The sequence below is a fragment of the Salmo salar genome, chromosome ssa16 (genome assembly GCF_905237065.1).
Source record: "Salmo salar chromosome ssa16, Ssal_v3.1, whole genome shotgun sequence".
Taxonomy (NCBI): domain Eukaryota; kingdom Metazoa; phylum Chordata; class Actinopteri; order Salmoniformes; family Salmonidae; genus Salmo; species Salmo salar.
Genome location: NC_059457.1, coordinates 63716816 through 63741537, shown reverse-complemented (window position 1 = coordinate 63741537; position 24722 = coordinate 63716816). Strand labels below are relative to the sequence as shown.

General features: G+C 42.5%; 1 protein-coding gene across 10 annotated transcripts in view; it reads left to right on the top strand.

The window, feature by feature from the left end:
* LOC106574310 (intersectin-1) overlaps positions 1 to 16792 on the top strand; it is a 67607-nt gene extending 50815 nt beyond the window's left edge. For 5 of the 10 annotated variants that reach the window (XM_014150137.2, XM_014150134.2, XM_014150136.2 and 2 more), the window contains 16 exons: positions 42 to 124; positions 630 to 796; positions 1208 to 1375; positions 1714 to 1912; positions 2581 to 2775; positions 6317 to 6438; positions 6585 to 6691; positions 6996 to 7179; positions 7585 to 7683; positions 9865 to 10032; positions 10263 to 10475; positions 11786 to 11907; positions 12020 to 12102; positions 13194 to 13277; positions 13815 to 13988; positions 14241 to 16792. In XM_014150137.2, the coding sequence (XP_014005612.1) occupies positions 42 to 124; positions 630 to 796; positions 1208 to 1375; positions 1714 to 1912; positions 2581 to 2775; positions 6317 to 6438; positions 6585 to 6691; positions 6996 to 7179; positions 7585 to 7683; positions 9865 to 10032; positions 10263 to 10475; positions 11786 to 11907; positions 12020 to 12102; positions 13194 to 13277; positions 13815 to 13988; positions 14241 to 14389 (2317 nt within the window). In that variant the 3' untranslated portion in view covers positions 14390 to 16792. Of the gene's footprint in view, positions 1 to 41; positions 125 to 629; positions 797 to 1207; positions 1376 to 1713; positions 1913 to 2580; positions 2776 to 3454; positions 5834 to 6316; positions 6439 to 6584; positions 6692 to 6995; positions 7180 to 7584; positions 7684 to 9864; positions 10033 to 10262; positions 10476 to 11785; positions 11908 to 12019; positions 12103 to 13193; positions 13278 to 13814; positions 13989 to 14240 lie in introns of those variants that run through there. The other 5 variants (XM_014150138.2, XM_014150135.2, XM_045697568.1 and 2 more) reach the window with 5 other exon arrangements.
* Positions 16793 to 24722: the final 7930 nt, after the last annotated feature.

The following is a 24722-nucleotide window of genomic DNA, read 5'->3' as shown; positions in this document are numbered from 1 at the left end:
CTTGGCTCTCTGAGTGAATGTTTGCCCTCTCTCTGGTGCAGCATTGAGTCTGGCTCCTCCGACAGCCCCCCCACCATGACGAGACCCACCCCGTCCCCTACCAAGACCATGGACCCAGGAGAAGGTGGGTGATGGCCCTAGACACACACACATACACAGCCCAGTATAGAGTTGGAATCCCTTGCGGTGAAACTGCCCCGTCCGTTTGCAATATTACAAAAACAAATGAATTACTTCAAACAATGAGCACTGTTGTTTTTTTCTCTGATGACATTGCATTTCATTGCACGTGCGATATAACAGTAGAGTATGTACTACGATAGTTTTTTTTACCATGATGCTGGATGCTCATGTCCTTTTTGATAAGCTAAACTTAACAAAAACAATAACAAATGCGCTTGGGGCAACCAGTGGCACCGTTTCACTTATCGCGGATCTCGGCTTTAAAATACTCTTTCTCTCAGACTATATTCCACACCATACATACAAAATAAAACGGAACACTCACACCAGAGTTTATCATGGAACACAGCATGTTCCTGTTACTCTACCCATTTAGATTAAATCCTGTGGAAAACAAAAAAAGTGTATGAACAGACCCTGTAGCTCAGACATGTTGTGTTTCCCAGAATACATAGCCATGTACACCTACGAGAGCAACGAGCAGGGCGACCTGACCTTCCAGCAGGGCGACGTCATCGTGGTCACCAAGAAGGAGGGCGACTGGTGGACGGGCGTGGTCTCGGGCAAGACGGGGGTATTCCCTTCCAACTACGTCAAACCCAAGGACTCTGAGGTAACTCCTAGAAAACACTCCTCGCTCACACGCTTTGTCAAATCTTTGTGTGGCGATTCATAAACTCTGCTATGCAGTCCTGTTTGTCTGATCAGCTCTCCCAGTAAAACCAAAGGGCTCTCCTTTAAAAATCAATACAAATATTAGAGTTTTCTTTTTTAGGTTTCAGACAGACAAAACAACAGTAGGACAATAAATGATTTTGCCGCATGTGTTAATACATACACATAGAAAAATATACTTTACGCGTTCCAAAGCTCTCTCCTAACATTAGCGAACGTTCACGGTGAACATAAAACAAATAAGAGTATGCTAGTTGGCCAACATTAGCTAACGTTTCACGAACTGTGTGCCTTGTTTAACACACCTCTGTGCTCCCAGTAAAACCAGAGCTCTCTGTCTTCCCTCTAGGGACTGGGACCCGCAGGGAAGACGGGAAGCCTGGGGAAGAAGCCCGAGATAGCCCAGGTCATCGCCCCATACACGGCCACGGGGGCCGAGCAGCTCACCCTGGCGCCCGGCCAGCTCATTCTCATCAGGAAGAAGAACCCAGGGGGCTGGTGGGAAGGGGAGCTGCAGGTTGGAGGACCATCTCTCTCAACACTACTCACCACAAACAAACCCCACACAACACTTACTTGAAATGTCATAGCAGATGTTTTAAATGCTAAGTTGTGTTCATATGTAGACATAGATGTGCCAATAATTGTCTTAATATATAATACTAATATACAAGGTGATATGGTCATTTATACATAGACAGTGATGTAGAAATTACAATACAGTAATGTAGATTAATTGTCATCCATTCATTTGCTTTAAACACTAGTGAAAGGGACTATGTTTCTTACTGTTAAAATTATCTTGCTCTGCCCCTGTGGCCTCTCCCATACTCACAAGTCCTCTCATTGGTCCAGGCCCGGGGAAAGAAGCGGCAGATTGGCTGGTTCCCGGCCAACTACGTGAAGCTCCTGAGCCCTAGCACCAATAAGACCACGCCCACAGAACCCACACCCCCCAAGCTGCCAATGCCCAGTGCAGGTAGGGGCCAGGAGCAGGGACCTGACGGGGGCCCTCCGGGGCCTTGGGGCCCCTCTTTGACTCAACATATGACGGGTACTAACACTGTTTGTGCAGACATTCTCTGTGTACTTTCATGTTATATTAGCATCCTTGATTATACCATTATTTCCTGTCATAATATTATTTCATGTTATAGTACCATTCTTTACAATAACATTCTTTATAATAACATTATTTTCTGTTGAAATAATAACATCCTTGTAATTACATTATTTTGTGTTATAATAACTTTCTTTACAATAACATTCTGTCATTATCAGTAACAGAGGACTGTGTTGTGAAGTAGGCCTATTAGTACCAGGAGTAAGCCCTAGCCCCTACACCCCTAGTCTCCTGTGTAGATCTGAGGGGATTGGATAGGTATAATTAATTTGGTAGTAGCTCTACCTTGTTCTCTGATAAGCTATATGTAGAATTCTCTCCATAGTAGCCTATATAATACCCGTCCAATCCTCTCAGATCCTAAACAAGACTTTTGGGGTTTGTTCGACATTGCCGACTGATTTGATCTACAAATCGCCTTGTTTGCATCATTAATGTTGAATATTTATTAGATAAATCGGTCAGTAACAATTTACCCACAATGCATCACAGATTTGATCAAACACTGCGTTTAGTCTCTTTTTTTTGTGGACGGGGCCTAAGTCTATTTATTGTATGGCCGTCTGACTAACCCTTCACTTGTATGTGTGTGTCTCCAGCAGTGTGTCAGGTGATTGGCATGTACGACTACATGGCGCAGAATGATGATGAGCTGCCCTTTGGGAAGGGCCAGATCATCAACGTGCTGAGCAGGGAGGACCCTGATTGGTGGAAAGGCGAGCTGAACGGTTCCGTGGGCCTCTTCCCCTCCAACTACGTCAAACTGACCACCGACACAGACCCCAGCCAACAATGTGAGTGGACACACTACTACTAAAGTCTCCCTCTCACAGTCACACCCAGCAGTTTGAGTATATACTGCACCCTTCTCTCTCACACACACACACACACACACTCACATACCAACATGGGTCATAAGGAGTACTGTGATTACATTCCTTCCTCTCTTCCACACACACACCGATGTGGACTCCTGCTTTGTATAGACGTGATCTTCTTGTATCCTCTCACTCTCTTCGATACCTAATTCATTTAGACTAAAACCCTCGGAAACCTCTGGAATCTAATCAAATGAGACCGTGTTTGACAAGGGTACAATCTGTAGGCAACTGATCATACTGATACCTATGGGCCCCCTCTTTGAAGACCTTTCAGATCATGTATCATCCTCGGTTGAATAGAGGTGTGCGTGTGTGTGTGTGTACAGTCCCTCCTCACTAACATCTCCCTCAATGTCCTGTAGTCGCCCCCTCCCCTCCACATCCCTCATGCATACCATGGTTAGACTCCACCTCCATCTGTTATGCTGCACGCTGTGTGTCGTCTCGTGAACTCGTCCGCCACCGACGTCCATTTAGTTCTGCACGCTCGTGTATTTGCATATTTTTCTTTCTTTTGTTGTTGTTGTCTTGTTGGTTTGTTTTTTTGGTTTGCGTTTTTTGCTTATGTGCTGTGTTCTCCTCCTCTTTCTAGGACTCATATGTTGCCCATTCCCACTCAGCCTTGAAAGTCCTCAAAGAGACCCACTATCCCCTAAACACTGCCCCCGCGGGATGATGGGAGATGCAGCCACCCCGATCATGTGACTGCCACATGATTACCACCTGGCCTTGTGGGCTAGAAGAGTCAAGCTGCAGAGAGCAGGCCGTTACCTCCTTATATTCGAACTGTTAGACGCACTCGCCAAAATTGCCAAGCAGCTTCCTTATCCTACACCGCTTATTTTTTTTTTAACAATTTACTTAAACAAATTAAACATTTATTAATAATCAAAACATTTCAATGTTTTTTTAGTTTTTTTGGAAATTGAAAAAAACAACTACTTGAAGTGGTCATATGAATGGGAGACTGGATAGTGGGTCCTTTTGTGGCTTTCTGTCAACTTTTTTTGTAGATTTAGTCATTCAGCTTTTTTTTATCACAGCACCACGGATTTGGTCGGACAGTTTTATGTTTTTTTTTTTTTTACTAATGAGTCAAATGGCTTCCATTTGACGTTAAGCTTCTCCCTCCCCTCCCTTACTAACCCCTCCCCCATCCGACCCACAGCTCCACAGAAAGACCCACTATTCATGACACACCGCATCAGACGGGCCGCCAAAACAACCGGGGCCTGGCCCGAAAGACAACCCCAAGCCCCTTCCCCGTACCCCTTCAGTTTGCAGATGTGAAGGAAACGGGATAGGTGTAACCATATTGCTTACATCTTACAGATCTGGACAAACTGGAGGGTTAGGGGAATGGGTGGCTGGTTGGTTGTCCGACTGGGCCTGGGATTGGTTCATCATGAGCAACCTGTCTAATGGACTAGTCTAGGGGTTCAAAGGTCACGTTATAGGATGGAGGGAGAGAGAATTACATTTACTATAGTGTACATCCAGACCACCTCTGCCCCAAAGCCAGCTCATACAGTGGACAGAGAAGCTGTCTGTCAAACCTATGGGTGGGACTGAACCTCTCCATTTAGCCATTCACATCTAGCTGTGTTTTTTTATGTTCATTCCAAACATTCTTTGGATGAATCTTGTTGTTTGGAGGTGCTGGGGTGTTTACTTTGTGCTGTAGCATTTTGTGAAACGAGGTTATGATCGATGCAAACCAAATATTGCACAGCCGCCACAAATGGAGAGGGGAAGGTACACACACACACACACACACACACACACACAGTATGCACAGACTTGGAATTGTGTGATCTGAATGGACACACAAAGTAAGTAAGGATGTTATATCCTCAACAAGTAAATTCTTGTCTCCTCAGAACTATGTATTAGTCACAGAGTAAATGGGGTGTTTTGTATTCATGAGTTTCCTCAGTTTGTTTACATGTTTTCTCCTAGATGTATGTCAATTGAAGTCTATGTCCCCAGTCACTATACCACGACAGTCTATTTTTTATAAATGAATGCAATTATAATGCATAGTGTTTTAAATATATATGGTTATGTAGTATTGTATTATTTTTTTCCCTTCCCTCCTGAAGTTGTTTTTACCAGTTTATGCAGTTGCCATTTGTAAAAATCTGAAGCAACATGTCCATTTAGTTTGACCTTTTACTCCGTTATTTTGTCAAGATAATCCCATTGAAAAGAACTGTGATTCAGCTGAATATGAACATACTAAATATGAAAAGAATACCCTCCTGATAATACCTTTTTAACAATGTTTACATATGAAAACTAAGAAAAACTAAGACTATGGTATTTTTTGTAGTCAATGTTACAGTGGAATTCCAAGTTCTAGGGCTATATAGCTATGGCCTTAAACTATTATTCTTCTCAAACAAAAGAAAAGGCATGGCATCATCCATTCAAAGCAATATACACGCACACAGTAGTATTGTACTGGTACCATATCAATCTTGTTTGCATTTGTCACACAACAGTATTGTCATTTTATTGTTATTCTAAAACACAAAGATGGAATTCCTGTATGCAGCCTTTTTTTTATATATATAACCGTTTGGTTCCTATTGGTTCCACTATGTGACAGTATTGGTGTTTGCTGCTTTATGATTGGTTTGTTGGACTTTCCAATGTGTCTTTTGAGACCCATCAGTTTCAAGGAGGTTTGTACTCCGTTACTGACTCGGGTTTGAGAAGCACAAAAAAATTCGAACTACTCATACAGTATATTCAATACTCTATGACTATAAACTGAATTGCTTCTGGTCTGTTATGAATCAACAACAAATCCAAAATGTAATCGTTGCATTAGGTTCCTGAAGCATTTTATCAGAAATGAATGTATAAATTGAAAAATGTATACAAACAAGTCAGCTTTAATAAAAAGTGTCATGCCGTCTTTAATATAGAAAATGACGTGTATAATGATTAAAAAGCTCAATGGCAACAGTGGACTTGTGTTTTTATTTACTGATTTAAAAACCAAAAGGTTTGTTTACTTGAGCAAGAGACTTACCACCATTTTTTTTTTCAAAGCATGTTTGCTTTATTTTTATTCCTTTTGTAGATAACTAGAAAAATGTAAATTACAAGGGTCTAAATAATTACGCTTTCAACTTGTTTTATTTTTATGTATGATGTTAGGCTGGCTTTTTAGGGGAAGACCCTTTTACCCTACACCTTCTAAATATATATTTTTTATTCATTTCCAGGGAAGTATTTTGTAGGCTATATTGTGTTAATTTCAATGACTTGTTCAGATGTCAGTCTACGTGCCTAGAACTCTCAAGACGGAAAGTCCAAAGGGCCAGCCATTGGCTTTCTGTGGAAGTTTGTTTGAGAGATGGGACATTGAGGTTGTGTTCTGATTGGCTGTTTAGTATTTGAGTGACAGAGGGGAGCTGATCGAAGCTGTTGTCCTGTTCCACAGGGTGCGCTGACCTGCACCTGCTGGACATGCTGACCCCCGTTGAGAGGAAGAGACAGGGCTACACGCACGAGCTCATCGTCACCGAAGAGAACTATGTCAATGACCTGCAGCTCGTCACCGAGGTAGCCACACTACATACATACATTCACTCCATGGTAACATTGATCACACATGCAGTCCAAGCATACACTCTCTCTGCCATATCAGCATTACATGCAAACGTTTCCGGAACGTTTGCGTCAACATTGCATCAACGCTTCCTCGCCAGGTCTTTCAGAAGCCTCTGCTGGAGTCGGAGCTGCTGACAGAGAAAGAGGTGGCCATGATCTTCGTCAACTGGAAGGAGCTCATCATGTGTAACATCAAGCTGCTCAAGTACGCCCCCTAGCCACCTCTGGTCCTGTTGTCTTAACTATAGTTTAACTGGCTGTATGGTGGATAGCAGCCGATTTAAAAAAATAATAATAATAATAAATAAATAAACGTGGGTCTTCATGACTCGTGGCTTAAAGGGGCAATCTGGGATTGGTACATCCATTTGTACACGTTTAAAGTAATGATATATTGCCATTGATTCTTGTAAACAAACACTGTAGAGCTTCAGAACATGGTTAAAACTAGAACCAGACTCAATCGTCCCATTCTCTTCTGCCCCCTTCCTCTTGTCCCCCATCACCAGGGCTCTGAGGGTTAGGAAGAAGATGTCAGGCGAGCGGATGCCGGTGAAGATGATTGGAGACATCCTGACAGCCCAGCTGCCCCACATGCAGCCCTACATCCGCTTCTGCAGCTGCCAGCTCAACGGGGCCACGCTCATCCAGCAGAAGACCGATGAGGTGCCCGAGTTCAAGGACTTTGTCAAGGTAATGGAGAAAGGCCGCAAAGAACGCGTTGCATGCGTCACCATCCCAAATGGCACCATATTCCCTATATAGTGCACAACCTTTGACCAGAGCCCTATGTTTGACTATTTTGTATTGAACTCTTATTGGCCTCTAGAGTGGCTGAATGTCTCGTGCTCATTCAGTTTGTTCATGCACCTTGTTTGGTTGGCTGTGAATAGCCTTGATCCCAGCCGTCCTTGGTTTCTTCATGTGATGTCTGACACAGCAAGACTAGACTGAGATACTAGCGTCAGTATACTTTCTTATTTGATGGGTAGCCGAGCCACAGCACTAGGTTGGGACTGATCCAATGTGATTCGTGTGTGTGTGTTATTAGGTTCTATGCTGATATCTGATAGTGATAATATTTCCTCTCCCCTACAGAGACTGGCCATGGATCCAGGTTGTAAGGGAATGCCCCTCTCCAGCTTCCTCCTCAAACCCATGCAAAGGGTGACGCGCTACCCCCTCATCATCAAAAATGTATGTTCACACACACTTCCCACCATTCGAATAAAGTGTATGTGATTGAGAAGCCTGACCACAGCCCCTAAAGCTAAGCAGGGTTGGTCCTGGTTAGTCCGTGGATGCTAGACCAGATGCTGCTGAAATGGTGTTGTAGGGCCAGTAGGAGGCACTCTTTCCTCTGGTCTAAAAATATATATACTGCTCAAAAAAATAAAGGGAACACTTAAACAACACATCCTAGATCTGAATGAAATAAATAATCTTATTAAATACTTTTTTCTTTACATAGTTGAATGTGCTGACAACAAAATCACACAAAAATAATCAATGGAAATCCAATTTATCAACCCATGGAGGTCTGGATTTGGAGTCACACTCAAAATTAAAGTGGAAAACCACACTACAGGCTGATCCAACTTTGATGTAATGTCCTTAAAACAAGTCAAAATGAGGCTCAGTAGTGTGTGTGGCCTCCACGTGCCTGTATGACCTCCCTACAACGCCTGGGCATGCTCCTGATGAGGTGGCGGATGGTCTCCTGAGGGATCTCCTCCCAGACCTGGACTAAAGCATCCGCCAACTCCTGGACAGTCTGTGGTGCAACGTGGCGTTGGTGGATTGAGCGAGACATGATGTCCCAGATGTGCTCAATTGGATTCAGGTCTGGGGAACGGGCGGGCCAGTCCATAGCATCAATGCCTTCCTCTTGCAGGAACTGCTGACACACTCCAGCCACATGAGGTCTAGCATTGTCTTGCATTAGGAGGAACCCAGGGCCAACCGCACCAGCATATGGTCTCACAAGGGGTCTGAGGATCTCATCTCGGTACCTAATGGCAGTCAGGCTACCTCTGGCGAGCACATGGAGGGCTGTGCGGCCCCCCAAAGAAATGCCACCCCACACCATGACTGACCCACCGCCAAACCGATCATGCTGGAGGATGTTGCAGGCAGCAGAACGTTCTCCACGGCATCTCCAGACTCTGTCACGTCTGTCACGTGCTCAGTGTGAACCTGCTTTCATCTGTGAAGAGCACAGCGCGCCAGTGGCGAATTTGCCAATCTTGGTGTTCTCTGGCAAATGCCAAACGTCCTGCGCGGTGTTGGGCTGTAAGCACAACCCCCACCTGTGGACGTCGGGCCCTCATACCACCCTCATGGAGTCTGTTTCTGACCGTTTGAGCAGACACATGCACATTTGTGGCCTGCTGGAGGTCATTTTGCAGGGCTCTGGCAGTGCTCCTCCTGCTCCTCCTTGCACAAAAGCGGAGGTAGCGGTCCTGCTACTGGGTTGTTGCTCTCCTACAGCCTCCTCCACGTCTCCTGATGTACTGGCCTGTCTCCTGGTAGCGCCTCCATGCTCTGGACACTACGCTGACAGACACAGCAATCCTTCTTGCCACAGCTCACATTGATGTGCCATCCTGGATGAGCTGCACTACCTGAACCACTTGTGTGGGTTGTAGACTCCGTCTCATGCTACCACTAGAGTGAAAGCACCGCCAGCATTCGAAAGTGACCAAAACATCAGCCAGGAAGCATAGAAACTGAGAAGTGGTCTGTGGTCCCCACCTGCAGAACCACTCCTTTATTGGGGGTGTCTTGCTAATTGCCTATAATTTCCGCCTGTTGTCTATTCCATTTGCACAACAGCATGTGAAATTTATTGTCAATCAGTGTTGCTTCCTAAGTGGACAGTTTGATTTCACATAAGTGTGATTGACTTGGAGTTACATTGTGTTGTTTAAGTGTTCCCTTTATTTTTTTGAGCAGTGTATATATCCCAATGCCCCAGGGCAGTGATTGTGGACATTGCCCTGTGTAGGGTGCTGTCTTATGGATAGGATGTTAAACGCCTGTCCTGACTCTCTCTGTGGTCACTAAAGATCCCATGGCATTTATCTTAATCCTGTGTTAATCCCGGTGTCCTGGCTAAATTCCAAATCTGGCCCTCATACCGCTATGGCCACGTAATCATACCCAGCTTCCAATTGGCTCATTCATACCCCCTCCTCTCCCCTGTAACTATTCCCCAGGTTGTTGCTGTAAATGAGAATGTGTTCTCACTAAACCTACCCGGTAAAATAAGGAATAAATAAAAGATTTAACTGATACATACATATACACACACACACACACACACACACACACACACACTGGAATTGACTATCTGTAACTATGTGTGATGCGGCGCAGATCCTAGAGAATACTCCAGAGGCTCACCCGGACCATAGCCATCTGAAGCAGGCTCTGGAGAAGGCTGAGGAGCTGTGTTCCCAGGTCAATGAGGGCGTCAGGGAGAAGGAGAACTCTGACCGGCTGGAGTGGATCCAGGCCCACGTCCAGTGTGAGGGGCTGTCTGAGGTAATACACACCGAGACGGACACACAACACAAATCATTGTAAAATACATTTTAAAAATCTTAACTGACTTGCCTGGTTAAATAAAGGTAAAATAAAACACAATGAAAAGCACAGGAACATGTACTTGATTCCACAAAATTACACACACAATTGACACATTTCCACACCGTGAACAGACTCACTCCCAACTCACTCACTTGGCCCTTTTTCTTTTAACGACTTTCTTTAAGCAACTCGTGTTCAACTCGGTGACCAACTGCCTGGGCCCGCGCAAGTTCCTGCACAGCGGCAAACTCTACAAGGCCAAGAGCAACAAGGAGCTGTATGGCTTCCTATTCAACGACTTCCTCCTCCTGACTCAGATCATCAAGCCCCTGGGCTTCTCGGGCTGCGACAAGGTGTTCAGTGCCAAGTCCCACCTGCAGTACCGCATGTACAAGACAGTAAGTACTCTCCTCTCACCAACCTACACATTGTACGCGTCCCAAATAGCACCCTATAGGGAAGCAATTCTCAACTTGTGGGTCGTGACCCAAATTTGGATCATGTGAGGTTTTGAGTGGGTCATGGGTGTCTGCGTAGAAAAAAATTTAACGTATAAAAAAATAAATATATATATATATATATATATATATATACTCCAGTCTGAACTTAAACAACTTAAACCAGGTAGGAAGTGTGTAGAAAGGATAAGTAATTTAAATTGTTCAGAGATTAAATGTAAAAATGTTTCTTCAATCACAGTATTTTCAATATAGAATTATTAGCAACGCTATTTTGGATGATTTTGTGGTCTCAAGCCAGTGAGTTTATTAACATTCTTCATCAAGAATATGGGCAAGATTGTATTATTGACAATGAAAGAGGTGGGAATGTTGTTCCCTTTATAGAAAAGTCTGTGGTCATACGCACATCCTTAAAAACATAGGTGCTGGGCTAATAAAGTATACTAGTATAGAACAAGAAGGCACTCACACCGTTAAAGCTCCCAATTCACCACTTTATTGACAACGTTTCGATCTGAAACGGATCTTCGTCAGGTTGTTTGAGACCAGGGTCTCAAAAGCACTGTTGGTAACACTTTATATGAATGTCATGTAATTGCTATATTTACTATCAATGAAGCGCATGACTCGAACGTCGCCTCTCCCGAGCGCCGTTGGGGAGTTGCAGCGATGAGACAAGATCGTAATTGGATATCATGAAATTGGGGAGAAAAAGGGGCTAAAATTACATAAAATGTAATAAAATAAAAAAAATTTATGTTTTCCATATTGTATTTTCTCCATTCATTTTCGCAATGGATTATTGTGTCGCGACTGAGAGAACCTGGTTCAATTTGGGTTCCAAGGCAAAATCACTTGAGAACCACTGCTATAGGGAATACAGTGCACTACCTTTGACCAGGGCCCATGGGACCACTTTGGGAGGAAGGAGAGATAATTGGGATTTGGTCTTGGACATGCCGTACAAATCCCCACGTACAGTAGTGTGGCAAGACCAGGGCTACATCCCAATTATCCCTCATTTCTGTACATTTGTTCACTTCTCTTCACTGATTTGAAAGGAAATGACCTGTATAAGAAATATTGTGGAAATTCCCTCTACCCCAAACCTGCACCAATCCCATGCTTTTAGATTTGTGGGATGTAATAAACGAGTGCACACTTCAAGAATGAGACAAGATATTATTGCGATGCACCCCAGGAGTTCTGACCTTGTTGTGACCTCTGACCTTTAACCCCCACTACAGCCCATCTTCCTGAACGAGGTGTTGGTGAAACTGCCAACAGATCCCTCGGGAGACGAGCCCATCTTCCACATCTCCCACATCGACAGGGTCTACACCATACGGGCAGAGAGCATCAACGAGAGGTACACACACAGACGTATGCATGCAGTCACACACACACACACACGCACACTCTCTCTCTTACGCATACATAGCCAAGGCTTTCTTTTGACCTTGTTGTGATGACTCATGCAGGACTGCTTGGGTGCAGAAGATCAAGGCAGCTTCGGAGCTCTTCATCGAGACAGAGAAGAAGAAGAGGGAGAAGGCCTACCTGGGTATAACATTCTGTCTCTCTGCTCCTCTGTAGGTCCACTGTCTGGGAGGGACAGCTTTGTCACCTACCCTCCCGGACCAGGGTCTTAAAAGCACTGTTGGTAACACTTTATATGAGTGTCTTTTTTAAGCATCTTTGGCTTTCAGAAAAGCCCTATGTAAGTACTTTGTATTATTATTTGAAGTTACCCCCTTATCGTTGTAACCATGTAATTATGATAGTAACATTTTTATGAAAATGTTGCTACATAGTAGTGTAGGAATTGTGGAGTTGAGCGATTTATGTGTTATACATGACGAATAGTGACTATTCCACTTTTAAGAAAAATGGCCTAATTTCACTAAGAAGCAAGGAAATGGCTAACAATGATTTGGTTTCTAATGTCTGTACAGTGTTAGTACACAGGTATAATAGCAACTTCATGTAAAGTGTTACCAAACTATCTCTCATGACAACTGAGTGTTTTCATACTGGCTTTGTCTCCTCTGACTTTTCTGTGTGTTTGTCTCTAACCATTTACGTTTAGGTCTGCCTCTGACCATTTACGTTTAGGTCTGCCTCTGACCATTTACGTTTAGGTCTGCCTCTGACCATTTACGTTTAGGTCTGCCTCTGACCATTTACGTTTAGGTCTGCCTCTGACCATTTACGTTTAGGTCTGCCTCTGACCATTTACGTTTAGGTCTGCCTCTGACCATTACATTTAGGTCTGCCTCTGACCATTTACGTTTAGGTCTGCCTCTGACCATTTACGTTTAGGTCTGCCTCTGACCATTTACGTTTAGGTCTGCCTCTGACCATTTACGTTTAGGTCTGCCTCTGACCATTTACATTTAGGTCTGCCTCTGACCATTTACGTTTAGGTCTGCCTCTGACCATTTACGTTTAGGTCTGCCTCTGACCATTTACGTTTAGGTCTGCCTCTGACCATTTACGTTTAGGTCTGCCTCTGACCATTTACGTTTAGGTCTGCCTCTGACCATTACATTTAGGTCTGCCTCTGTTTAGGTCTGCCTCTGACCACTTACATTTAGGTCTGCCTCTGTTTAGGTCTGCCTCTGACCACTTACGTTTGTGTCTGTCTCGATGCAGTTCGCTCACAGAGGGCCACGGGCATCGGCCGGCTGATGGTGAACATTGTGGAGGGCATCGAGCTGAAGCCCTGCCGCTCCCACGGTAAGTCCCTAGAGATGACCCCCTGCCACACCCAGACCTTAAGTTGATCTCAACACTGATCTCTGTGTCACTGACACGAGAGAGTGACAGCCCTTTAATACGTGTCGATTGCTGTTCAGTACACAGGAGAAGAATGATAGTGTTAACAGTACATGCAGGGGTTCAAATAGTATTTTGAGCCTGCCTGCAGTGCCAGATGGGTGGGGTTTGCCCTTTTGGGACTATTCCATTGGTTCTATTTCACCAGGCCAGCTTAATCGAGCACAAGTATGCGAACGATTTAAAATACTCTTTTGTGGAGGAATACCCATATTGGTATTCTAAACATCTGTACAACTGCCAATCTGTTATTGGGTTGTAAAATTCTGGTAACTTGACAAAGTTTGTTCCAGAAATCCCAATTTGAGGATTTAGGAATCCGGAGGGAATAAGCATGGAGGGAATCCTCCCAACTTGGAATTCTTCAACCGTGATTTCTTTCAAACCAGGGGATTTGGGGAAAGTTGTGATCAACCCTAAGTTGTGATCTCTTCTCAGGTAAGAGCAACCCGTACTGCGAGGTGACGATGGGTTCCCAGTGCCACATCACCAAGACCCTGCAGGACACTCTCAACCCCAAGTGGAACTCCAACTGTCAGTTCTTCATCAAGGACCTGGAGCAGGACGTGCTGTGCGTCACTGTGTTTGAGAGGGACCAATTCTCTCCTGACGGTGAGGCTGCGGGCGCACACACACACACACATACCAGAATAACACTCTGTTTAAAAAGGCTACTAGGAGACTATGCGCATACGCAAGCTCATACACACACAAACAGCCTTTTATTGACTAGAGGCCTTTTTGATTCAGTGTGCTGCCATGCGATATATTCTATCACAGTATAGGGTGTGACGCAACCTTATATTGAACCCTCTTTACTTGTATACTCATCATCCTTCCCTCTGTCTGTCTGACTGTGTGTAGATTTCCTAGGCAGGACAGAGATCCGTCTGGCGGACATTAAAAAGGACCAGGGCTCCAAAGGGCCCATCACCAAGAGGCTGCTGCTCCACGAGGTGCCCACAGGAGAGATTGTCGTACGACTGGACCTGCAGCTCTTCGAGGAGCCCTAGCCAATCCCAGTTCAACCCAGCCCTGCTCAGCCTAACCCAGCCTAACACCCATACTGTACACTCCCCCGTTACCCCTGCCCGAAGTCTCACCAAGCTCTAGTGACAATCCCCAACGGCCCAGCGTGTGTGCGTGCGCACGTGTGACTGTGAATGAATATTCTGCAAAGGGGTCTTAATAAGTTATGTATTTTTTTTCCTCTTTATGATTTGTATCATTATGGTGTATGTATGATATCATGATTCCACTATTATTTGGTTGAACAAAATTATGAAACATTCCACAGCTAATCTAAAATCTCAAAGGCCGTCTTATAACGCAATGAACCTTTTGAGACATGATATACTGTATGTAGAAAAATGTTTGAACAACACATATGATCATTGCTTATGCACTGTATGTCTTGGCATTAACACCCGGGGCGTGTTCATTAGTTAACAAGCGGCAGCAAGAAGACTGAAACCGGGCGATACTACCTTGTCCAATAAGAAATGTTAATTTTCATTTTCCTTTGCAAAATGTTTTAAAACACCTTCTGTTGTGTGGCCTAATGAACACCACCCAGATGACCACACTATTGTTGTGCCATCCCTGTGACAACAGACTGTAACCTCCCATATAACCTTTGACACTGTGTTCATGTTTATAAACAAACCGCTATACGGCTATTATGTCATTGCAGGTCGCACAATTTCAAAACCCCTGGTTGTATTAGCTGGAACATCTTAGCTTGTATTTCTTTAATTCAGGCGTTTCAAGTTATTTATTAGTTTATGTGTACGTCTGAGACAAAGGTACAAAAGCAGGTACAGTGCGTACGTGAATGTGAGGAGAGCGATACTTTGAGATATACCATCAAAGGTTTGGTGAGACACTGGAAAAATGTGTTAGTAAAGGAAAGAACTGTTGTTAATGTTAGTATACTACAGTATGCTGAGAATGAAAATGAAGCTAATCAGTCATCTTTATACTGTCCTTTATACGTTCCACATGTTGTGTTTTTGATTGGCAATTCAAATGAAAGACCCAAAGAAATGTTTGTGTGTATTTGACATTACAGAAGTACTGTACGAATGTACAAACTAATATATTGTCTATCAAATTGGCTTAGCCCAAAATATATCGTTGAACGGTTTGAGGGAAATTGAAGAGCAGATTTCCTGTTTTCTGAATGATATATAAATGAGTGAAGGTTTATAGTTACATTTGCAGCATAGGCCAAGATAATGAGTACCGTTGTACTACAAATCATTTGTTTTTCGATGGTTAGAAGAATCATACGGTGATGTCAGGAATGTTTTTGTACTTGTTCCGGAAAATTCTGTTATTTTCAACGCATTCATATCTTCATGTTTCGTATGTATATTTTTGTTGTTTTTAATTAAATTTTTTCGTATGCCAAAAAAGCACCATTTAATATAGAGTGCTATATTTGTGTTGGAAAGCCATTTGTAGGTGTTTTGTTTTGGAGACTGAGGTCAAGCTTTGTTGTGATAGACATATTCGGCCAATGCTGTAACTTTGTGAAGAGGTATTTCAGGTTCATTCAATTTGGGTCTCAAATTAATTGATTTCCTTTGTAAGAGAACAAGAATGATTATTTTGAGTGTTGTGTGGCACTGTGTTACATATTTATAGAAGCTCAGAAAGACAATTCCGATGAAAGGGAAATATCAGCCTCCAGGTGGTATGAGACCATTTGAATCTTTCATATTGTCTTTTATCTGTTATTTTATTCTTTATGATGACCCTCCCATTATCTTGGGTTCTGTCGTAATGAGAGGTACAAGGATATCCGAAGGCAGCAGACGACTGACTTCAGAGTCTGTTAAGTCTGACAATGTTAGCATAACACAGTGGAGGGGTAAGATCTTCATTTGTGTAATGTTAGTTTAATGTATGTTGTTACCAGCAATGTGTCCGTGTAGATAATGTACAAATACTAGTGAAATTCCACTGCCGTGTTAGTGAGAGCGGTCAAGGAAAACAGCTTTTGCAGAGCCTGTGTTCCTTATCATGTGTATGTCTAGGAGTGAGTGTGTAACAGTAACTTACTATTCTCGAGTGCTTTGGTTTGTGCTGGGGTCTCTCTTCAAGTTGGAGGACTTAGATTATGACGAGTCATTTCCTTATAGCGTGCAACCTCTCTACCCCTACTCCTTCCCGGTTACCCCACAGTAGTGCTCTTTTAATGTTCACGCTCAAACCAGTGATGCTCTCTATTCTTTTTAATGAGCAAAGTCTTAACTGATAAAGTACAGTATGTGAATATGTTGAAATATCTGAAAGGAGTATAAGTAATATATTACAACTACTGTAGAAGAATGTTGATGACAATGTATTGTTATCAATGTATGAGAAGTGTTGTCTTAAATGTTGAAAATAAAATTCGATTGGACCAATGAGTTTGTATGTTTGGTGTGTAGCCTTAATTTACAAACATTGTAAATACTTTGTAAATTGTACATTGTAAATACTTATGAAAATATTTTTATGCATTAGGAATTTACCACCATATTACTTTTCCATGATATGCGTCTCATGGATAGTGTTCACTTCAGTCAGTGCCTGAAACGTTTATACATTGAAAGTATCGTTCATGTTAAAGCCGGAGACGAATTTTCAATATTGAAACAATGTTGCAAATGTCAGTGACATTTGGTTAATAAAAGTATCCGCTAAAGAAAACCCAAATGCTAGTCTAAAATAAATGGGAGATAATGTCCAGATGGATTTCAAGTTTATAAATTGTCTGGCGAGGCTGATGAGATAGTGGATTGGCAGTGAGCTGGAATAAAGTAAATAGGAATTTCAACGTCATAGCTTTAGGCGGTGGTAACTTGTGGAACGTTAACCAATCAGCTTCCAGAATCAGCCCCATCCAAAGAAACTACTAGGCTAACAACCGTAGCAAGCTAGATATCAAGCCAAACGGATTTACACTGAAATATGGTGAAGTACTTGGTAATAAACGGAGAACATAGCAAACAATTATATTTGTTTACATTACTACGTTGAATAAGCAATCACGTCCAATTCGTAGGAAGGACGCCTCCATTGTTGTGCGCACAGAATGCCATCTTAACGGAAACCAATTAGAAACATTTTGTTCCACCCTATTCACTCAGAAGAAATGACCAAAATGTCACACATCAAGACATTCTCAGTTTCAATGTGAAATATATGCTCGTTCTACACAAAAACAATACACATTGCTATTTAAACGTCAAACTCCACCAAATCCAGCGAAGTACTGTTGCCCCAAACATTCCTTGCATAACAACATTGCACCCTGCTGAAACACCAGTCCCTTCAAATCATTACTGTCTCCAAGACAAAGCCCATGCCAATATATCCTCCAAATACCGTCTTCTTGGGCATTATCACTTAATTCAGAATCGTGCAGCAGCAACATTGCTGTTGATATTGGCTATCTACACTGAACGAAAAATATAAAAGCAAAATGTACCTTGATTTTTTAAAACTTGAATTTACTTAGTAAATATTTCTTTAACCAATTGTATTTGTCACAACACAACTGATTGGCTCAAACGTATTAAGAAGGAAAGAAATTCCACAAATTAACAAGGCACACCTGTTAATTGAAATGCATTCCAGGTGACTACTTCATGAAGCTGGTTGAGAGAATGCCAAGAGTGTGCAAAGCTGTCTTCAAGACAAATGGTGGCTACCATGAAGAATGTCAAATATAAAATATATTTTGATTTGTTTAACACTTTTTTGTTTACTACATGATTCCATATGTGTTATTTTATAGTTGATGTCTTCACTATTATTCTACAATGTAGAAAATAGTAAAATAAAGAAAAACCCTGGCATGAGTTGGTGCGTCCAAACTTTTGACTGGTACTGTATATATTTTTCCCACTCACAAAAAAAAATCCCCTTAAAACTGAAATATCATAATTGGATAAGTCTCCAGCCCCCTGAGTTAATAGCCAGTAGAAGCACCTTTGGCAGCAATTACAGCTGTGAGTCTGTTGTAGGCCTGTCCCCGACCCCAAAAAAAATCTTGGTCGACCAAAAGTCATCTGTTCTTTCTACCAATCAATTGGTAGACATTTTTAAATGTGAATTTTTCTATATATATACAAACCTTATGTGTTTTAATAAAATCAACTATATGCATTGAGCTTGTCTGATGAATTGAGCTTGTCTGATGAAATAAGACAAATGCCTCAAGAGGGCGCCAGATCTAGATAACCAGAAGAAGAAAAAAACTTAACCTGACCCAACTATTGTCCTCCCGCCCCTGCTGTCTTTCGCAGATTCTGGAGAGAGAAGTGCATTGTGCATCTGGAAGCATGGTCAATCCGATGTCTGCATTGGCCATTCAGCATTTACGGCGATATGGCCTCAGCAGAAGTCAGGGCATTCATATTTCTTGCAGGGCAGTGCAGAGCTGTTGTCAAGGAAGTGAGTTTGTGTTTGTACAGGATGTACTGCCCCCACCTACCATCAACCAATCATGTCAATGCGGAGCTATACAAATCAAATCAAATCAAATTTATTTATATAGCCCTTCTTACATCAGCTGATATCTCAAAGTGCAGTACAGAAACCCAGCCTAAAACCCCAAACAGCAAGCAATGCAGGTGTAGAAGCACGGTGGCTAGGAAAAACTCCCTAGAAAGGCCAAAACCTAGGAAGAAACCTAGAGAGGAACCAGGCTATGAGGGGTGGCCAGTCCTCTTCTGGCTGTGCCGGGTGGAGATTATAACAGCACATGGCCTAGATGTTCAAATGTTCATAAATGACCAGCATGGTCAAATAATAATAATCATAGTAGTTGTCGAGGGTGCAACAAGTCAGTAACACAAGAGTAAGTGTCAGTTGGCTTTTTCATAGCCGATTTTGAGAGTATCTCTACCGCTCCTGCTGTCTCTAGAGAGTTGAAAACAGCAGGTCTGGGACAGGTAGCACATCCGGTGAATAGGTCAGGGTTCCAGCAGGTCTGGGACAGCAGGTCTGGGACAGGTAGCACGTCCGGCGAACAGGTCAGGGTTCCATAGCTGCAGACAGAGCAGTTGGAACTGGAGCAGCAGCACGGCCAGGTGAACTGGGGACAGCAAGGAGTCATCAAGCCAGGTAGTCCTGAGGCATGGTCCTAGGGCTCCCGAGAGAGAGAAAGAAAGAAAGAGAAAGAGAGAATTAGAGAGAGCATATTTAAATTCACACAGGACACCGGAAAAGACAGGAGAAATACTCCAGATGTGACAGACTGACCCTAGCCCCCCGACACATAAACTACTGCAGCATAAATACTGGAGGCTGAGACAGGAGGGGTCAGGAGACACTGTGGCCCCATCCGATGAAACCCTCGGACAGGGCCAAACAGGTAGGATATAACCCCACCCACTTTGCCAAGGCACAGCCTCCACCCCACTGGAGGGATATCTCCAACCACCAACATACCATCCCGGGACAAGGCCGAGTATAGCCCACAAAGATCTCCGCCACGGCACAGCCCAAGGGGGGGCGCCAACCCAGACAGGAAGACCACGTCAGTGACTCAACCCACTCAAGTGACGCACCCCTCCCAGGGACGGCATGGAAGAACACCAGAAGCCAGTGACTCAGCCCCCGTAATAGGGGTAGAGGAAGAGAATCCCAGTGGAAAGAGGGGAAACCGGCCAGGCAGAGACAGCAAGGGCGGTTCGTTGCTCCAGCCTTTCCGTTCACCTTCACACCCCTGGGCCAGACTACACTTAATCATAGGACCTACTGAAGAGATGTGTCTTCAGTAAAGACTTAAAGGTTGAGACTGAGTCTGCGTCTCTCACATGGGTAGGCAGACTATTCCATAAAAATGGAGCTCTATAGGAGAAAGCCCTGCCTCCAGCTGTTTGCTTAGAAATTCTAGGAACAATTAGGAGGCCCGCGTCTTGTGACCGTAGCGTACGTGTAGGTATGTACGGCAGGACCAAATCGGAAAGATAGGTAGGAGCAAGCCCATGTAATGCTTTGTAGGTTAGCAGTAAAACCTTGAAATCAGCCCTTGCCTTAACCGGAAGCCAGTGTAGGGAGGCTAGCACTGGAGTAATATGATAACATTTTTTGGTTCTAGTCAGGATTCTAGCAGCCGTATTTAGTACTAACTGAAGTTTATTTAGGGCTTTATCCGGGTAGCCGGAAAGTAGAGCATTGCAGTAGTCCAACCTAGAAGTAACAAAGGCATGGATTAATTTTTCTGCGTCATTTTTGGACAGAAAGTTTCTGATTTTTGCGATGTTACGTAGATGGAAAAAAGCTGTCCTTGAAACAGTCTTGATATGTTCTTCAAAAGAGAGATCAGGGTCCAGAGTAACGCCGAGGTCCTTCACAGTTTTATTTGAGACGACTGTACAACCATCCAGATTAATTGTCAGATTCAACAGAAGATCTCTTTGTTTCTTGGGACCTAGAACAAGCATCTCTGTTTTGTCCGAGTTTAAGAGTAGAATGTTTGCAGCCATCCACTTCCTTATGTCTGAGACACAGGCTTCTAGCGAGGGCAATTTTGGGGCTTCACCATGTTTCATTGAAATGTACAGCTGTGTGTCATCCGCATAGCAGTGAAATTTAACATTATGTTTTCGAATGACATCCCCAAGAGGTAAAATATATAGTGAAAACAATAGTGGACCTAAAACGGAACCTTGAGGAACACCAAAATTTACAGTTGATTTGTCAGAGGACAAACCATTCACAGAGACAAACTGATATCTTTCCGACAGATAAGACCTAAACCAGGCCAGAACTTGTCCATGTAGACCAATTTGGGTTTCCAATCTCTCCAAAAGAATGTGGTGATCGATGGTATCAAAAGCAGCACTAAGATCTAGGAGCACGAGGACAGCCTAACGACCAAACAATCGACCAGTTGACTAATTGGGGTCGGCCCTAGTCTATAGGGATAGGTCTCTACCAACTTCGCACACCTAGATCATTCTTCTTTGCAAAACTGTTCAAGCTCGGTCACATTCCTTGGGGAGCGTTGATGGACAGCAATCTTCAAGTCATGCCACAAATTGGATTTAGGTCAGGGCTCTGACAGGGGCACTCACAGACGTTTACCTTTTTATTCCTTAGCCACTCCACTGTAACTTCGGCTGTGTGCTTCGAGTCATTGTCATGCTGAAAGGTGAAATCCCATCTAAGTTTCGTCTTTCTTATAGAGGGCAGCAGGTTTTCCTCAAGGACTTTTCTGTACATTGATCCATACATTTTCCCTTCTATCCTGATAAGTCCCTGACGATGAGAAAAATCCCCATAACATGATGCTGCCACCACCAAGCTTCCCAGTAAGGATTTGTGTTCTTTGGGTGATGTGCCATGTTGGGTTTGTGCCAAATGTAACACTTTGCATTTAGGCCGAAAAGTTTCATTTTTGTTTCGTCAGACCCCAAAACGTTTTGCCACATGGCTACAGTCTCCCAAGTGTTTTTTTTTCATACTTCAAATGGGATTCAAGGTGGGCTTCCTTCTTGCCACCCTACATGCCAGATTTGTGGAGATCTTGGGACATACAGAGCATTCAGAAAGTATTCAGACCCCTTTACTTTTTTTCATATTTTGTTACGTTACAGCCTTATTCTAAAATGGATTAAATCGTTTTTCCCCCCTCATCAATCTACACACAATACCCCATAATGACAAAGCAAAAACAGGATTTTAGATAAATGTGCACATTTATTTAAAAAACTATATTTGTATATTATTTAACTAGGCAAGTCAGTTAAGAACAAATTCTTATTTACAATGACGGCCTAGGAACAGTTAACTGCCTTGTTCAAGGGCAGAACGACAGATTTTTACCTTGTCAGCTCTGGGATTCAATCTAGAAACCTTTCAGTTACTGGCCCAACACTCTAACCACTAGGCTACCTGTCGTGTTCTTGTGGACCTTCAATGCTGCAGACATTTTTGGTACCTTTCCCCAGAGCTGTGCCTCGACACAATCCTGTCTCGGAGCTCTACGGACAATTCCTTCAACCTCATGGCTTTATTTTTACTCTGACATGCACTGTCAACTGTGGGACATTATATAGACAGGTGTGTGCCTTTCCAAATCATGTCCAATCAATTGAATTTACCACAGGTGGACTCCAATCAATTTGTAGAAATAGCTCAATGATGATCAATAGAAACAGGATGCACCTGAGCTCAATTCTTGCAAAGGGTCTGAAAACTTATCTAAATAAGTTAAGGTATTTGTTTTTATCTTTAATACATTTGCAAACATTTCTAAAAAAAACATTTTCACTTTATCGTTATGGGGTATTGTGAGTAGATTGATGTGGGAAAACATGTATTTAATACATTTTAGAATAAGGCTGTAACATAACAAAATGTCTAAAAAGTCAAGGGGTTTGAATACTTTCCAAGTGCACTGTAGTTGTCACATGCACACTTTGACCAGTCTTGGCCGTAAAAGCGTGTAGCTCTTTCAAAGTTGCTAATGGACTTTTGGTAGCCTCTCTGATCAGTCTCCTATTTGCTCTGTCATCCAGTTTGGCGGAATAGCCATAGATGGAAAAGTACCCAATTGTCATTAATGTAACGAACGTCGTTGTAATGATGGTCGGACCAAGATGCAGCGTGTGGTAGGTTAATCATTTTTTATTTATGATAACTGGCAACAAAACAATAAAGAGTAACCAATGAAACATACAGCTTTGTAGGGCTAAAAGCTACAACACAAAATCAAGATCCCACAAACAACAGGTGGGAAAAGGCTGCCTAAATATGATCCCCAATCAGAGACAATGATAGACAGCTGCCTCTGATTGGGAACCATACCAGGCCAACATAGAAATATAAAAAACTAGAGTACCCACCATAGTCACACCCTGACCTAACCAAAATAGAGAATAAAAAGGCTCTCTAAGGTCAGCGCGTGACAATTATTGAGTAAAAGTGAAGATACCTTAATAAAAAATTACTCAAGTAAAAGTGAAAGTCACCAAGTAAAATTCTACTTGAGTAAAAGTATAAAAGTATTTGGTTTTAAGTATACTTCAGTATCAAAAGTAAATAATTGCTAAAATATACTTAAGTATCAAAAGTAAAAGGATTTCAAATGCCTTATATTAAGAAAACCAGACAGCACCATCTTCTTGTTTTTTTTAATTTACAGATAGCCAGGGGCACACTCCAACACTTACAAATGAAGCATTTGTGTTTAGTGAGTCCGCCAGATCAGAGGCAGTAGGGATGACCAGGGATGTTCTTTTAATAAGTGCATGAATTGCACCATTTTTAACAAGTACTTTCGGGTGTCAGGGAAAATGTATGGAGTAAAAAGTAAATTATTCTCTTTAGGAATGTAGTGAAGTAAAAGTAGAAGTTGTCAAATATAAATAGCAAAGTACAGATACCCCAAATAACGACTTAAGTAGTACTTTAAAGTGGGGTAGGATGTATAGATCAATGGAATAATAAACTATTTCAAGCCATTTTAATTCCAGGCTATAAGTCAACAAAAGGTGACAATTTTGAAAGGGGGTGTAGATTTTCTACACCGTCTCTTTGATTACTCATGTCTCACCATGTTTTTATCACTTCTTTCCATCTTCCAACCCCTGATATTCCTCATATCAGAACCTCTGGGGGCTTGGTTGATGCAGGCCCTAAGTATGAGAAAGCACTGTCTGAGGAGATGGCCAAACTACAGTGGTTGTATGGTTGCGGTGACCTCACTGAGTTCCCCGAATTTTAAGTTCCCTGATGAGTCAATTGTGTGTTCATAATTATCAGTCCTTTGTTTCGTTTGGTCAAATTTGGTTGTAAGTTTAAATTACATTTAAAAAGTCAGGTCAGTCTAGACACATGTTCTACTATCCTTTGATCCTCTGTGATGCACTTTAGATCCAGAATGTATATCTTAATTTAGGAGCATAGATTTCACATTGTACTGTGTCACTTTTATTTCTCTTTTCAAAGCCCAAGTTAGATGATTGGTCCTCAAAATGATCTTCACTCTGTCACTCTCTTTTGTTTGTTAAATCTGACCAATAACCATTTTTAATAAATGATATGTTTTAGTATGGGTAGTCTCATTCACTTCTTTGTTTACAAAGTAGTCATTGCATCAGAAATATAAAACGCATGATGTCAATTATTAGGGATAACTTTTCAATTATGAATGTTTTTGTAGTTTGTAGGCCTAGTCCATTACATACAATTTGAAATGTGTATACATTTGATGTAATATAAATGTATTTTTTATTCCTAATCATAATTTAAGCATAAGGGGCAGGGTATCGGCCTCTATGGGCGGGACAAGGCATGTTCAGAATTGCTTCTCCTCCCACATGTTGAATATTAATGAGA